We start from the raw sequence: 16,986 nt of genomic DNA on the forward strand, positions 1-16,986 counted from the left end.
TTGGTGCATGGGCCGTAGTTTGTAAATCCCTGACCTAGATCATCAGACTCACAAAACTAAATAGGCTACCCCTGGTACCAGCTTCACTTAAAAGATCACAAAATGGGAAACAGAGTGTACGAGTAGGGCAGCATCAGGCATATCTGTTCAGCAGGAGTCCTCACTGCAGAGCTTGGAAGTGAGGGCCTGGAAGTGAGACCATGTGGAGGAGTGTCACAGCCACCCAGACTTAGAAGCCTCGTGCCCCATAAGAATCCGTTATTTATTGTAACAACGCACAAGCGTAGCTTCCAGGGGTCCAGTCAAAGAGCTGTAAGTCACTTACAGAAGCCCGGAGCTTTTGGCTTCCTGCAAGGTGTTTATAGATCACTCCTCGTTCTGCTAGTACAGATGCAGTTCACCAGTAAGCATCACTTGTACCATAAGTTATGTGGCATAGTAACAAAGATGACATTCCGCCTCTATTGGGCTTCCAGGAAATAGAAGTAGGGAAATCGAGCTTACACCAAGATCAGTTTCCTACACAGAAGTTGTGTTAACCCTTTACTCCCAGGTTCCTCAGTTTTTTTCAGTTCAGCTAGGTGGTTTTACAGTGCCTAACACTTAATGGGCATTTATGTGCCAAGTGATGTGTTTATTTCCTTTAACCTTCATCACTGCTACCCACTCTGTAAGGCGTCCTTCCTGTGCCCAGTCACAGCTGAGGAAACTGAGGCATACAGAGGCAAGAGGACTGCTCAGAGTCCCTTAAGTGGAGGTGATAGAGGGAGAATTCAAGTCAAGATAGTCTGGCTCATGCTGGAACTAAGGGTTGATGGGAGAGGGCCTTGTAGGCTGGAATTTTTTTTTCCTCTCCTGGTGTTAATATTCACAGCAAAAGAATAGGAAACCGAGAATTTGTCCAATACAAACTACATTGGTTCATAAGGAATGTTATGAAGAACGATAAATACAAAGCAAAGTAGGTAAAAGAACAGTTTAAAATCTCGAACAAGGAGTAATTTTTGTTTTGAAGCAAATTCTCATTGAAGCCTTTCTTCTTAAGGCTTTCCCATGGTCAAAACTAATCCTAGGTCTTAACCTAACCAAGACCTGTAAGTGAGAAGAATTATACTGGCTAAAGCCAGTTAGGCTTAAGAACCATAGGTTCTTAACCTGAGGTCTAGGGGTAGAAGCCACAGAATACATATGAACCTGGATAGGAGGAACGTTTTTTACTTCCTCCTGACCTGTCATTTTAGTGTTTCCTTTAGTTATGAATGTAGGCAGCAAACCATAATACTGTTAACAGTAGTGTGACTTTGTCACCAATAGGCAGCACAGGTTTTTAATCACCTTACGTTTGTTGCAGATCTCTTGAAATATCATTTATACTCATCTCTCCTTCAGTGTTACAAATTATTAGACTTGCCACTTAGATCTTATTATTTAATGTATTAATAGATACACATTATTACATCATAAATGATTTTAATAATTGTGTTGCAATATAAATTGTTCCCTATGTATTTATTTTTATATTTAAAAGTATATTATCCTCAGAAGAGGTCTGTAAGCTTCACAGAAATGCCCAAAGGAGGAGGGTTTGTGACACAAAAAAGTATCAAGAACCCCTGGGCCACAGGAAGTTTATAAGATGAGAAGTCAAGTCATGGTCCCAGCTTCTGGCCGTATATAGAACTAGTTTGTGGGTTTTAATCTGTAGGTTTTCATAGGAGTGAAAATGAAGAAATACCTTAATCTAAATTGGCACACAGAATAAAAATACTATTAAGCATTAATATATCTTAGTAGTAGTAATAATAATTACCTTATTGTGATAACTGGTCTTTGGTATCAGTGTAATTAGACATATATTATGACTTGTTGTTTTCCTCTGGTTCAGTCTTTTTCTGTTTTCCATAGGAAACTGACAGCGGTGATGTGAGGAGCCCTACATGGCAAGACACAGAAACTGAGGAAGATATGCCAACACTTTCTCCTCAAATATGTTTTGAAGTTCAAGAACAAGGTGCAGAATCTTCAGTGGAGTCACCTATGCCTCAGTTATGTGCCAGTGGTATAGAATGGTGCCTTGAAGGAAAAGTCAAGATAAGACCAAGCAATCATGAGAAAGAGTTATATGTCGTAAATCATGAGGGACCTGAAGCCAACGTTCCCTACTCTGAAGGTGCTGCAGCTGAGCCTTGTGGCAACACAGAGAGTGGGTGCGCTGTATCAGATAGGATGCAGATAATTAGAAATAACACAGTTGAGACAGAAAATGAAGAGTCTCACCTACTGATCAATAAAGATATCTCCAAAAGAAAAAACCAGGAATCTTTGTCTGAAGCAGTCAGGGATCCATGCTTTTCTGCAAAAAGAAGAAAAATGTTCCCCAAAGCTTCCTCAGACAAAGAGGAAACAGAAATCAACTTTACCCAAAAACTGATAGATTTGGAACATCTCCTTTTTGAGAGACGTAAACAAGAAGAACAGGATAGGTTATTAGCATTACAGCTTCAGAAAGAGGTGGATCAAGAACAAATGAGGCCAAACCGGCAGAAAGGATCCCCAGATGGATACCAGCTACGTGCTACGACCTCACCTCCAGACAAATTGCTAAATGGACAAAGGAAGAATTCCAAAGATAGAAACTTCCAAAGACAAACGGATCTAGAGCATCCAAAACCTAGGAGAGGCTCAGTGAATGAAAATCGGCAACCTTTTAAGATCAAGTTGAAACGTTCAGTTAATGGAAGAAAGATACCAAATGCTACTAGAGGTGATTGTAATGTACCCAAAACTGCGCGTTCCCTACAGCCTAGTAGGTCACAGAAAAGTATTTTTCAAATGTTTCAGAGATACACAAAGTAATGCTTGGCTTAATAGCTGTGATATACTAAGTTTAAGTTGATAGTCCTTATGGATATAAAAATGCCTTGGCCATCTCCCAAGAAATCTTCATTTCCATGCATTTCCCCAAAAATGCGTATTTTGTGGCCTTCACGCATCTTTTTGTCCTGACTAGTAATCAAAGCAACATTGTAATATACCAAGTAGCAAAGAAATCCAGGCAGGGTTTAAAATCTGAGTTTTCTTGCAACTTTCCCATATATTTGCAGAGCACTTGAAATGCATCTTCCATAATACTGAAGTAATCTAATTTCCATCTCCACTTTAATTACTTTAAGTGTTACAGCATTTTCTTTGACATAAAATGGGTTAGGATCAGTGTGAAAGCAGAAAAATCAGAGTTTTCTGGAAAATTGGGACTTAGTTGACAGAAGCTTGGGATGAGACTGAGTGGGGTAGATTGACAGTTTGGAGGCACTGGGACTGAGCGGTTGATCAGACGGCTGGGTCCAGGCTGGAGTAGCAGGTATAGTTTGGCAAAGTATTCCTCCTCGTGCTTTCTTTGTTAAACGGCACGGAAAACATTTGGGTTTTACAGCTTTTCACACCATACTATCTAATCTGCTATTCCGAAAAGAAAGGGCATTTACTGTAGGAGAGTTATGTCGCAGTGTCCTGTGTTGTAGAACCTGACTAACCATGTGTTTAATTTCCTTATGTTATCCTTTCTATTGATACTGACTTTTATTTGTGTTTGTGGACAAAAATAGAAAGTATATTTGGTTTTTGCCCTGTCTTAGCCCCAAAAGTTAAATCAGAAGACAGCGATTTCATTTTGTGAAATTTAACTTAGAGACTGTTAATCTTTTGTTTCATTAATATGAACAACTTTGAGCAAACAAACAACCATTTAACAGCTTTTCTGCTGATGTCTAGTTAGCCATTCTTTTAGGGTGATAACACAGTAAAACTTCCTAGAGCTAATAATTCTAGCTTAAATTTGTCAGTGTTTTTATACATTATTGAGATTTTTTTACTCCAGATTTTGTAACTGAAACTGTAATCACTGCATACTTGATGATGTCTACTTCGATATTGATTGGGTAATTATGGTTACAATTCAGATGCTAATTTAAAATTTAGCTTGCCCATTCTCAAAAGTGATTGTCCCCTGATTAATAATTATGCTGAAATGAAGTGTAGTTAGAAACTAACCAAATTTGTCTAACATAGACTAAAATCTGTCTTTTCATCAAACCAATAATTTTTAAGACCAATTTTGCTTTACGTTGTAGGGACTCTTCAAATTAAAACCTGTGTAATTAAATCTTCCTGGAATAGTTCATGACCAAAAAGGGCAGAAAATGGTGTAATGTATTTAGAATTTACATATATAACCACTTATTTGTCTATGAAGTCTTCCTGACTAAAGTTGGTTTTAAGGTAAATTTTAATTTCTCAGTCTTTCTGATACTCCTACCATGTATGCATTTTTGTGAGAAACTAATAAATATTTTGTGTCAGTCATTAGAATGTATTGATACTTTCCTCCCACTTTTGTGGAAGGGATATGAGAGTATTTAATTTTTCAGGGAGTGCTAAAATTGCAGAGGTTGAGAATCTGAAAATTAAAATAATTATTAAAAATTAAAATGGACTGTGTTTTATCACAGTTAAAAATAAAAATTAACACATGAAAATAAAAAGTTCTGCATAACAAAAACTACCATAAAGGAAAATTGTAAGGCATGGCAAACTGGAGGAGAAATAGATACAAGTCACCACAAAGAGCTAATTTCCTTTCTATAAAGTGTCTGCCAGTACGTTAAGAAAAAGACTAACAACCCAAAGGGAAATTAGAAAAGTTTGTGTTCCCAAGAAACATAGTTCCCAGGAAGGGAAATATAAGTGACTCTTACATTTTTCCACCCTTCAGATTAGTAGAGATAAAGGTGCTCTTCTTATATGTTGCTTGGTATGAATAGAAAATTTTAAAGCCCTAGAGAGGTACCCTTGACATTGTACCTCTAGGAATTTCTTAAAGCTGTTTTCGCATATAGGTAGAATGGCATGCACAAAACATTTTTGTATGGCATTGTTTGTAATAACAAGCTTAGAAACAACCTTAATCATATCGAGACACTAAATGATGGTAATATACAGCACTTAAACAAAAAACCCACTCTACTGATATGAGAAGAATTATAAGATACAGAGTTAAACAAAACACAAGATATAGAATAGTGTACATGGTGTGCGACCACTTAATCCAAAGAGGAGATGTATTTAAGACAGAGAAAAAAAGTGTTGCCAGCAGGGAGAGAAACTGGGTGGCTGGGAGACAGGAGTGGAAGAATGACTTTTCTCTATATGTTCTTTTATATTTTTAAAATTTTCCATCATTGAATATATCATCTCAGAATTTAAATGTTTTTAAAATATTACAAGATTAAGGATACTTATGCATCTCAGCCTACACCATTCTAGACAGTCCTTTTTTGCCTTTACATTCTAAGAATCATAATTTAGGAAGCTTTTTCACTGCAAAAAAAAAGTAACATTGTGAATCTTGGATATAGCGTTGTGAGTGAATTTGAATATATTTAGCTTTAATGTACTATTTTAAAATTATTTGAAAAGCAGAGCTTATGCTTTTCAGGTAGCAATGCTGCAGACCTGCAGTCCTGTTGAGAACAGTGAGGAAAGCCAGGTAAAATTGTAAGACTTTCTACTTAAAAGCATCAGAAAGCTACTGAAACAATGAGGACTAAGGGGCTGAGGTTCTCGAGAGGAGAACTGATGTTTGCAACCACGTTTTTCGCTTGTGGAACATGCCTGTTCTGAATGCAGGACGAGAAGCAGAGCTGCTGCTTGTGAGCAGAGAAAGCGGCAGAGCCTTGGCCATCTCAGGAAGCTGGAGTGACAGTATTGGAGACTTGAGGGTCAGCAGACACAAGGTCAGTTTTCCCATCAAGATAACTGCAGTTTTGAAACTGTTCAGAGCAGAGGCTAACAGACTGAAAACCTCTGAAAAGCAGAGCGGAGTTGGCATCAGGTTCACAGTGCTGCTGAGACAGGAACAGAATTCAGGACCTATGAGTGGAAGGAAGTCTGTTGAACACACGAGGGCCTCAACTGAAAGCCCTAGCACAGAAGCCTGCAAGCTACATTCCAGGGGCCAAATATGTACACCGCCAACATTTGTAGGGCCTGTGAGCTAAGAATGGTTTTAAATGGCTCTTAGATTCTAAGGAATTGAGCTACATGGGACTAGTAAATTGTGCATGAGTTTTGGACCACCAAAACAAGGGCATGTAGTGCAGGAGGGAAGAAAGGAAATAATTTCCTTCTTAACTTGGTCTGTATCTGTATGACCTTAGACAAGCTGCTTTCTTAATTTGTAAATGGGAATCAATGTAACCAAGAGTTGCTATCAAGAGTTAAGAGAAGTGGTGGCACAGTGGGTAAGACTCCGCGCTCCCCATGCAGGCGGCCTGGGTTCGATCCCTGGTCAGGGAACTAGATCCAACATGCATGCTGCAACTAAGGGTTCGCATGCTGCAACTAAGGGTTCGCATGCCACAACTAAGGAGGCTGTGTGCCGCAACTAAGGAGCCTGCTAAGTGATAGTGCCTTTCTCCTGGCTATCCTCAGGCCACTACTCCATCAGTCCCACTTCTGGGAGCATTTCCCTTCACCCAGTGGCTTTGTGTACCATAAATACCCATGTGTGGCATCCAGTAGATTGCGGTTACCGCCTGTCTGCTCATGAAGACTACTCACCTCTCCCCTGCCGGAGGTATCTACAGCTCTGTGTCACAAGAGACCCCTGCCCGTAAGCCCCCCTGTATCACTGTTCCCAGACCGCAAGAGACTTTACCCTCAGAGGAAACCATTTCTCAGAAATATTTTGTGGCTTCTTCAAATTCCTATACAAGTTCTACACATTTGGTATGCATAAAGGTTTGTAAATCACTACAGATTTTGAAATGGGGAGTTGAGCCACTACTGTATGTTTACCTGTATCTTAATTCCTGGGTAAAGATCTTAATAAACAATCATGACTTTAAATTTTGAGTCTCTTTTTTCCCTGCAATATATATTGCCTTCTTTTAGCAGGGCTTGCAGCAATGTGGACCCTGAGTTCAACTGAGGGGACCCTGCTCTTACTTTACGTTTCACTTTACATTTCTCTTCACCTTGGCTTTTGTGGCCCCAGGCTGCTGCAGTTACGCTGTATCCATGAAACTAGTCCAATCCAGAAGGTTTTCTCTCGGTTGGGGGTCATAAATTTGGTTTGCCCATCTTTTGTATCATTCCTCTTCACCTCTTAAGAGGCATGAAAAGTTTGGGTGTGTCTGTTTTTTACTGCAGGATTAGAATCCCACTCCCTGGGCAGTTTATACTAGACAAATACAGATTCTACTGGTCTGTTGATTGGGGTCCACTTAAGAAAACAACCGTAGCAGATATTTCAACAGAGGGTTTGCAGGATAGGAAATTGGTTCCCAGGTGTTGGAACAAAAGGGGACACAGATGACGCAAAGAGGATAACTGCAGGGAGCAGCCACCACCCTCAAAGCTGGAAAACGCAAGGGAAGGATTTTGGTTACTCGAAGGTAGGTGCTCAGGGTGCGTTGGAGAGTGGACCCTGAAGACTTGGTGTTCAGAGCTTTGAGAAGAAAACACCTCCCAGCTACTGCTGGTGCTCTGAAAGGGCTCAGTGAGTCTGGTGCTAGAAGAGTTGAAGGCATTTGGAAGCTGGGGTCAGCTGCCACTGCTCGGGCAACGCTGACAGGAACAGAAAAAAAGTCCTTTTTCCCCTTCCCTTCTAGTACCTCTTACTAATAGGTAATAGGACTTCATAGAAAGCTTGCTGGCAAAGGAGTTTGGGAGAGTCTGGAAAAGTGTTTTTTTATATCCCAGCAGAGTTTAGAGTGGCAGGCTTGAGAAGACAGGCAGGAGCTAAGAAAATAACAGAAATTTTCCTTTAATGGATTCTGGGACAAAGATGTCTTGAAATCTCTAAGGCAAAAACTTGGAAAGTTTCTATCCTGTTAAGATGGAGTAATATGTGTGGGGAAATGACTCTTCAACACAAATGCCCAGGAGAAGTAAAACTTCATAAAGGATCTATGGCAGAAAACTGGAGAACCTTCCCAAGTACCTGTAGAAAGCCCTGCCAGTTGTTCAGTTCCTGTTGCCCTGATGATACCCGTGTCCCCATCTCAACCAGAACTGATGATTTAGAGAGTAGGTTTGTGTGTGCCACCCTGTACACAGATTAACAATCGTCTAAAGCTACCTTTAGAAAGCTGCTTTCTAAAGGATTCTCTCTCTTCCACTGTCCTGAGTCCCTACAAAGCTTTCTAATTTCACACCTACAGGGATGCCAAGAACCCCTCTCTGAAATTTCTTCTACAGAAAATTAAGACTATCAGACATCATCACTAAATTCCCAGAGCTCCTAGGAGGGTACACCCTAGAAATAACAACACCAGGATAAGATTTAAAGGAGGGCATTTCAGTAATTGAAATAGGTCACAATGAAGTAACTCTCCAGAGTAATCCTAGATTGTGAAAAATTAGATGAAAAGAATTATGTAATAATCTTAGCAAGAGGCACTGAGATAATACTAAGTCAATTTGGTTTTAATGTGAGAATCTACTTCCAAAGAGCTTGACGTGCTATAGTTTATGCAAATGTATTCTAAGTTCATTGACTTGAAAACGGTGTTCAAAATGTCAGGATCTCAGGAATGAGTGTCTGTTTGGAAAAGCACGTTGTAAACAAAACAATGTACTTGATTCCTTCTATTGGAAAATGCTTAGGAAACATATTTAAAGCTAATTGTATAAAGTTTAAAATTACAGGAATTTGACTTTATTTCTAGAAGAAAAAAGATTTTGTTGTGCTGATAAGCAGGTCACAAACTAAAATGTGGATGAGGTCTAATTACCTAAGACTTAGGTCTTTGGTTGGGGAGAAGTGGCAATTTTAGTGTTGCATAATAGCAAAAGCTACCAAAAAGATGGGAGCTGAACCAACCATGTCTCTTTTCTTTGGCTTAAAAAATAATTTATGCATCATGTACTGAAATATTTATTCCACATTTAGTGGCTCCTAGGGTGGGGGAAGGATAGATTAGGGGTTGGGGTTAACACACACACACACACTACTATATATAATAACCAACAAGGACCTACTGTACAGCACAGGGAACTCTACTCAATATTTTGTAATAAACTATATTGGAAAAGAATCTAAGAACAAAAAAATATATATATATGAATTACTATGCTGTACACCTGAAACTAACACCACGTTATAAATCAACTATACTTAATAAAATTTTTAAAAATATATTTTAAAAAATCTAAACATATTTAGTGGCTTCTGCATTAAATTATCTTTAAATGTCAAAAAGTTATTTCGACACTAATTTTATGGAGTGTGGTTTGTGTTTTTCTCCAGGGTCTTGAGAGCAGTTGCTACAGAAAACATTTATTTTAAATGAGGTTGAAGGTGTTTTTTTTTTCTCAGTATTCTAAGACCATTTGTATTTATTTTCTGTTTGCATTCTTTCCTTAGTTTTCTATTGGGTTGTTAGACTTTCTTCTCAATTTCTAGGGCCTCAATATATTAGGAAGATTGACCCTTTTTAGTAATGATTTATGAAAAATTTTCCCCATGGGAATGAGTCCCCACGCACCTGGGAAAAGATTGTTTGATAGCCATGGTAACAAGTAACCACCAGAAGAGGTTACAAACCTGTCTAATCAATCAATGACAACTTGGTTCATTGAACATGCCTCTAAACCAACCAATCAGAGACAGCCTCATGCTTTGAAAGTCAGCTGATCATCAGTGGTCTCAGGCCAGTAAACACACTTGCTGCACAGCCAGCACCATCACACTTCCCTGTGAAATCTGAGATTTGCTTTGCGCAATGCTGGTCGCCTGAACACCAGCCTGCCTGTGCTAACTATTGGACAGCCCGGGAATTCCCTGGCCTTATATTTTGACACCAGTTTGCCATTTATCATTTGACTCTAATTATGAGGCGCTTTATTATTATTATTTTTGCCATGCTGAAGTTTTTGACCTTCAGATAGTTTAATTTTTCAGTCGTTTGAAAAAATGGATTGATTTCTTTGTTGAATTTTCTTCACAGCTATAAAGATGTTACCCTTTCCCCTCAATACATATGGTTTTATTTTTTACATTTCAATATTTGACTCATTTGGTGGATAACCTGGTGTGTGAGTAAGGTACAGTCCAACTTTATTGTTCGTTTCATTGTTCATTCACTATCCCCAACCATTTGTTTAAAGTCCGTTATTGCCACTAACCTGAGCGCCTACTTATATGTTTCCACACGTTAGGGTCTATATCTGGATGTCCTGTTTTGTTCCACTGGCATGCTACCCACTCATGTGTTGATAGCATATTGTTTTAGTTGAGTTTTATGATACATCAAGTCACCTCTCATTGCTTTTTTTCTCCCACAATATTCCAGCTATTCTTATTATTTTTCCAAATCAACTCTAGAATCTCATTCTGTTGCTGTCCGTCTCTTACCCCCAGCCACATCCTTCCTTTCCTTCATCACCAGTGACTGCTGCCTCTGCTTTCTAAAGGATTCTCTCTCTGCAATCTGCCACCACTGGGCCCATGTAGTTTTTTGACTTTTCCTCTCCACCGCCCCCCGCCACCCCCTCCGGTGCCCTGCCTGACTCCCTGTGAGTCAGAATGGGGCTCTCACCTTCTGCAGATGAAGGCTCGCTCGTGTTCTTCTGAGATCTGCCACCTCTAGGACCCCTTGGCACGTCCCATTCTTGCCCACTGCGCCTTCTGGCTTCCCGGGTTGGCTATTCTGGTAAAAGGTGTTTGAGGCCGTGCTGGGGAGCTTCATGTGGCGGGGAACTGTGAACGGGCTCTAGGAGCTGAGGGCAGCCTCCACCCCACAGCCAGCAAAAAACTGAAGTTCCCTGTGCTACCGCTAGAGGGAGCTGAATGCTGCCAACAGCCACACCAGCAGGAGAGTGAGAACTAGCCCTGGCCAACACACGGACTGCAGCCTGATGAGACCCTAGCAGAGAGCACAGCTAAGCCGTGTCCAGACTCCTGGCTGAGATAATGTAGGTGTGTCATATCAGGACACTAGGGTTATATTGTTACACATCAAGTTAACTAATATAGGTCCTATGGCTGGTACTGAGAAACCGCCGAGCTTGAAATGGGCTTTCCTCCCCATTCAACGCCAACACACCTTCTCACAAGAAGTCTTGCTACTGTGTCCTAAACTAACCCTAACTCGTTAAGCAGTATAACCCATATCTTCTGATTGCCTCTCCTTTTCATCCTTGTCCTGGGAACGCCCCGGGGAGACTATAATGTAAGGACAGAATCAGGGCGCTCCCTGACCCTCTGATGTCTAGTTGAATTATGCCAAGGGGAGCCCGAGCAGGAAATCCAAGAGAGAGAGGAGGACGACTGGAGCATTTATCTCCCTCACTCATCTGCAAAACCCCCAAAGCCTGGCTGTGCCCCTCAACTGGAAGTCCTAGTTCCTGTGAGGCTGCACCCTCTACACAGTCTCCCTCACCCCGCGACCTCTCTTTCCAGGTTCTGGTAGCCGCTTCCTCCTCCCCACCCCTCTGATGGAGCGGGGACAGCTCTCTGGTGTTTCTAAAAGGAACCGTCTGGTGCTTTCCCTACACCACGCCCACACCTTTGTAAGTAATCCCTCTTCTCAAATTATGCAGTTGAACTGGGCCATGTAGTTCTCGCCAGGCCCCTGGCTGGTACTGTTAGCTACATTAGGAAGCATCCCAGATATTAAAAGTCATGAAAATGTTCACATATCTTGAAAAGTCATTAACAGTACTTTTACTGCATGTAAATTATACCTGAATAAAGTTTATTTTTAAAACATTAGCCCATGAAATGGACCCATGCCCATTGGTTCCCATGGCTCACTTGATGGTCCTTTGCGTGCTTCCCATGACACAAGAGACCCCAGCCTGCATGCTCCCCTGGTGACTCAAGAGATCCCTGAACCACAGAGAACAACAGTTAACAGAGGGAAAAACAGAAAACAGAAAACCTTCATGGCTTGCTCAAGTTGCTATGCTAGTTCCAGACATTTGTTCTGAATAAAGGTGTATATATACACCTTTATTGAGATATAATTCACATATAAAATTCCCCCATTTTATTTTAATTTTATTATTTTTAAAAATTTGTTTATTTATCGGCTGCATTGTGTCTTCATTGCTGCGCGCAGGCTTTCTCTAGTTGTGGCGAGCAGAGGCTACTCTTCATTGTGGTACGTGGGCTACTCATTGTGGTAGCTTCTCTTGTTGTGGAGCACAGGCCCTAGGCACATGGGCTCCAATAGTTGCGGCATGTTGGCTCAATAGTCGTGCACGGGCTTTGCTGCCCTGCGGCACGTGGGATCTTCTCAGACCAGGGCTCGAACCTGTGTCCCCTGCATTGGCAGGTGGATTCTTAACCATTGCGTCACCAGGGACGTCCCAAGATGAGTACCAGCTATTTGTGGGGCTCACCCAGGATGTGTTAGAATTCTGGCGTCACCCATGTCCGCTTTCAGACTGAGTGCGAAGCCTAGACTAAGATTAGAGCGGAGCCGTCGTGAGACAAAGACCATGATCTGGTGGGATACTAGGTGTGTAGAACTGATGTGACCCCTCAGAAGCCTCTGCTGATTTCAGAAGTACCAGTGGACAGTGATGAGACCAAGCATGCAAGAGTCCTACAGAACGGTCAAAGTCCCCGACAGACGCAGGTGATTCATAAAAGAGCGTTCCTTGTTAGAGTCTGCGTTTATGGTGAGATTTCCTAAATCAGAGATGAGTCATTGTTATGGATGGAATTACATTCCCTTAAAAAATACATATATGTTGAAGTCCTAACCTCCAGTACCTCAGAATGTGACCTTATTTGGAAATAGGGTCATGGCAGATATAATTAAAGATGAGGTCATACTGGATTATCTCAAGCCCCTGATCCAGTGCCACTGGTTTCTTTACAAGAAAATGGCCACATGAAAGTGCAGAGACTCACAGGAAGAATGCTGTGTGATGGCAGAGGCGACAGGGCAGGTATATAGCTCTAAACCAAGGAATGCCAAGGACTGCTGGTGAAACCAGAAGCTATGAGAGAGGCAAGGAGTAAATTCTGCCCTACAGTCTTCGAGAAAGCATGGGCCTGCTGGCATCTTGGACTTCTCGCCTCTAAAGCTGTGAGAGAATAAAGTTCTGTTGTTTTAAGCCTCCCATGTTGCGGTCATTTGCTGCAGCAGCCCTGGGAAACTATTACAGTTATTATAATGCCCTTGTCCCAGGGTGAATGTCTAAAAGACTGAGCCTCTTTTTAGGAAAGGAATAGTACTCTCAACGGCACTAACACCAGTTGCCTAAATAGAGAGGCACTCAAAATCCTTCCCAAACGGGTGTACCTCTTAATCTGCTGTGAACTTGGTGGCCTAGATATGTGGTGAGAAACTGAGTTTTGGAGGATGAAGCTGCTCTCTACAGCACCGTCCAGCCCCTGGCACCCAGAGAAGAAATTATTTGGAACCTTAAGATTGCTGCTAAGAGTTTAGGGAAGTGCAAACACTCCTCTCCCTGCCCCCCACTACTAGTACTTTGTGCCAAAAATGGACAATTCCTAAATTCACAATGAGAACCTACAGCTATTAATGCAGAAGCTAAGAGTTATCAGCCCTGACTTCACTGAACCAGTACCAGCCTGCTTAGCCCTGGATATCATGTTATGTAAGAGAAACAACTCTCTATTACTTAAGCTACTTGTATTCAGGCTTTGTTATTGATAGCCATTCCTAACTAATGCCAATGACAAAATAGGAAACAGGAAAAAGAAAGGAGTCAATTCCTTTTTTTTTTTTTTTTCATTTTTTAATTTTTCTTTTTATTTTTTGGGGGTACACCAAGTTCAATCATCTATCTGTTTTTATACACATATCCCCGTATTCCCTCCCTTCCTTGACTCCCCCCCCCCACCCTCCCCGTCCCAGTCCTCTAAGGTATCTTTCATCCTCGAGTTGAGCTCCCTTTGTTATACAACAACTTCCCACTGGCTGTCTATTTTACAGTTGGTAGTATATATATGTCTGTGCTACTCTCTCGCTTCATCTCAGCTTCCCCTTCACCCCCCGCCCCCTCCCAAACCTCGAGTTCTCCAGTCCAAGAAAGGAGTCAATTCTTATCTTTCGAATTTTAAAACCTAGGCCTCGGGACTTCCTTGGAGGTCCAGTGGTTAAGGCTTTGCCTTTAATGCAGGGGTGTGGGTTCAATCCCTGGTCGGGGAGCTAAGATCCCACATGCCTTGGGGCCAAAAGACCAAAACATAAAACAGAAGTAATATTGTAACAATTTCAATAAAGACTTTTAAAATGGTCCACATCAAAAAAATCTTTTAAAAAATAACAAAAAATAAAACTGCACCGCAACCAAGAGTAGCCCATGCTCGCCACAACTAGAGAAAGCTCACGGACAGCAACGAAGCCCCAGCACAGCCAAAAATAAATAAAATAAAAATAAATAAATGTATTTAAAAAACAAACAAACAAACAAAAAACAACAAACCTCAGGGTACAGGCAGTAGGTTTGGGAGATTAAATGATGGCTACCCAGCCTCTAGACCACATAAATATTCCCTGGTCTGCAAATAATAAAAGTGAAACTGAGTTATAGAAAAAATAAAATTGCGTTTCTTGTTACATGAGTTTGTACACTAAGATTTATACGTACCACGTGGAAACTCTCATTTGACCGAAAATGTTATTCCCATCTTCCCTCTGAAGTCTTACTACCACTCTCAACAGTACTCATGGTCAGTCTCTGAAAATTCACTTCTATTCTAAACCTCCGGACAGAAATCACCATTCTTTCTCCTCGCAGACTTGAAGAGGTTGTCCTTCACGTCTCCCTCTTTTTCACCTCCTACATCTGATCTCTTATTTCTTCCCTCTTCTTTCTTCTCTTTCTCCTCCTCCCTCTGTCCCTCTTCCCATTATTGGGACTGTCGACATTTTTTGCCATTAACTCCTCCCCACCCACCAGAAAACTAGTAACTAAAAATGCTGGATACTATTTTAAAACAAACACTTCTTAAAACCATCAAAGAGATGACAGGATAGTATGGAATTACTGGGCCAACGCCAAAAAGAATGTGGAGAGGGAAAGGGAGCACTGCAGCCTCCTCTCCTTTAGGGCGTGTGCCGGCCGCGCAAACGCCAGCGCTGCCATCTTCACAGCCCCCTGGGATCCGGAGGAAAGGAGTCAAAGGTCAGGGCCACGGCCACGCAGGGAGCGGTACTCGTGTGCTCCGCCTGCCGTGACAAAACGCCACGGACTGGGTGGCTTACACGGTGGCAAGTCATTTTCTCCACCGCTCTGGAGGCTGGAGGGCCAAGATCAAGGGGTCCACAGGTGTGGTGTACGGCTCGGCTCGCAGACGGCCGCCTTTTCTCCGTGTCTTCCCGCGCTCTTTCTCGGCGCACACGCACCCCTGGGGTCTTCTTTCGTGCCCGTATTTCCTCCTACTAAAGACACCGGGCGGGCGGCATCGCAGCCACCCTAAGGGCCTGGTGTTCAGACACCATCCCTCCGAAGCCCTGTCGCCACCTGCGGTCACCGTCCAAGGCGCCCGGCGTCCGGCTGTCCAGCCCATGAAGGGGGGACACCGCGGAAGAGCCCCAGCACAGCGGGGAGGCCCAGGAGGACCTGTCCCCGCCGCCCTCGGCACCGCCGGGCCGCGCGGAATGTGCCCCGGGGGCGGCGGCGGCCGGGCGCACGGCCGTTTCTCCAGCGAGGGCGGCTCTCCTCGGCACCAGCAGAGAGCCTCGGGCGTCCCCACACCGCGAGGGATGGAGACGCCGTCCCAGGGGCGGCGGGCAGCCGGGCGGCCGCAGCGGCCACACAGCCGGCGGCTCCTCCCCGGCGGAGCCCGCGCGGCGGGACGCGGTGCCCCGCCCGCCCGCCGTGCCCCGCCCGCCGGGACGCCGTGCCCCGCCCCGCCCCGCCCCGCCCGCCGTGCCCCGCCCGCCCGCCGTGCCCCGCCCGCCTGCTCGGCGGTGCGCGCGGCGCGCCCCCTGCCGGCCTCCGGGCGCGCTGCATGCAGGTTTCTGGTCACTCGTGTGTTACAGCGCTGCCTCCAAGTGGTGGGCGGGAACAAAGGTAAATCTCCTCCAGAGAAATGTGATTTCATTTTCTTTTTAACTTTCTGATTCTCCTTTTATTTTCTATGAATTTCTCTTTTTTTTTACCTTTTTTTTGGACATGCGATAACCTGCCTATATTTAAAGTATACAACTTGATATTTTTTTCTTATTAGGAATGTATGTATGGCCATCCCAGTCTCCCAGTTCATCCCACCCCAACCCCCCCAACCCTTTCCCCCCTTGGGTGATTTCATCTTAAACGTCAGAGAATTTCCATAGGTCATTTTGCACAACATAAGCACCTCACAGTAAAAAAGAAAAGAAAAGAAAAGAAAATCAACTACGCACACAGAGAAATCCAGTCATCGTGGATGAGAAGCAGGATAAATAACATACAGAATGAACAGACATGCAAAGCCGTCAGATACTGGAATTATCGGACAAGGATTAAAAAATAACTATGCTTATCATGTTTGGAGGAATAAAATACTAGTTTTAAAGCACCTGCAAGGAACAAGAATTTTTTTTTTTTTTTAAACCTAACCAGGAATTCCTTGGCGGTCCAGTGGTTGGAACTCGGCGCTTTCATTACCAGGACCCTGAGTTCCATCCCTGGTCCGGGAGCTGGAATTCCACAAGCTGCGTGGCATGGCCAAGGGAAAAAAAAACCTAACCAGATTTGAAATATAAATATAGCTTATAGGAATAAAAAATACAATAATTAGATTTTTTTTCAGCTATTTCATATGTTTTAAACCTACAGAAAATTTGAAAGAACACCTGTATACTACTACCTAGGTTCAACAATTGTTAACATTTTATCATAGCTATGTTATATATTTTTAAATGTTCTGAAGCATTTAAAAGTAGATTGTGAGGACTTCCCTGGTGGTCCAGTGGTTAAGAATCCGCCTTCCAATGCAGGGGATGCACGTTCCAT

General features: G+C 42.7%; 1 protein-coding gene across 2 annotated transcripts in view; it reads left to right on the plus strand.

The window, feature by feature from the left end:
- The window catches only part of RNF168 (ring finger protein 168), a 28,476-nt gene extending 25,416 nt beyond the window's left edge, over positions 1–3,060 (plus strand). The window contains exon 6 of one of the 2 annotated variants that reach the window (XM_057737958.1): positions 1,906–3,060. In XM_057737958.1, coding sequence (XP_057593941.1) covers positions 1,906–2,856 — 951 coding nt within the window. In that variant the 3' untranslated portion in view covers positions 2,857–3,060. The remainder of the gene's footprint in view (positions 1–1,905) is intronic. The other variant, XM_057737959.1, reaches the window with a different exon arrangement.
- Positions 3,061–16,986: the final 13,926 nt, after the last annotated feature.

Source organism: Hippopotamus amphibius, chromosome 6 (genome assembly GCF_030028045.1).
Source record: "Hippopotamus amphibius kiboko isolate mHipAmp2 chromosome 6, mHipAmp2.hap2, whole genome shotgun sequence".
Lineage (NCBI taxonomy): Eukaryota > Metazoa > Chordata > Mammalia > Artiodactyla > Hippopotamidae > Hippopotamus > Hippopotamus amphibius.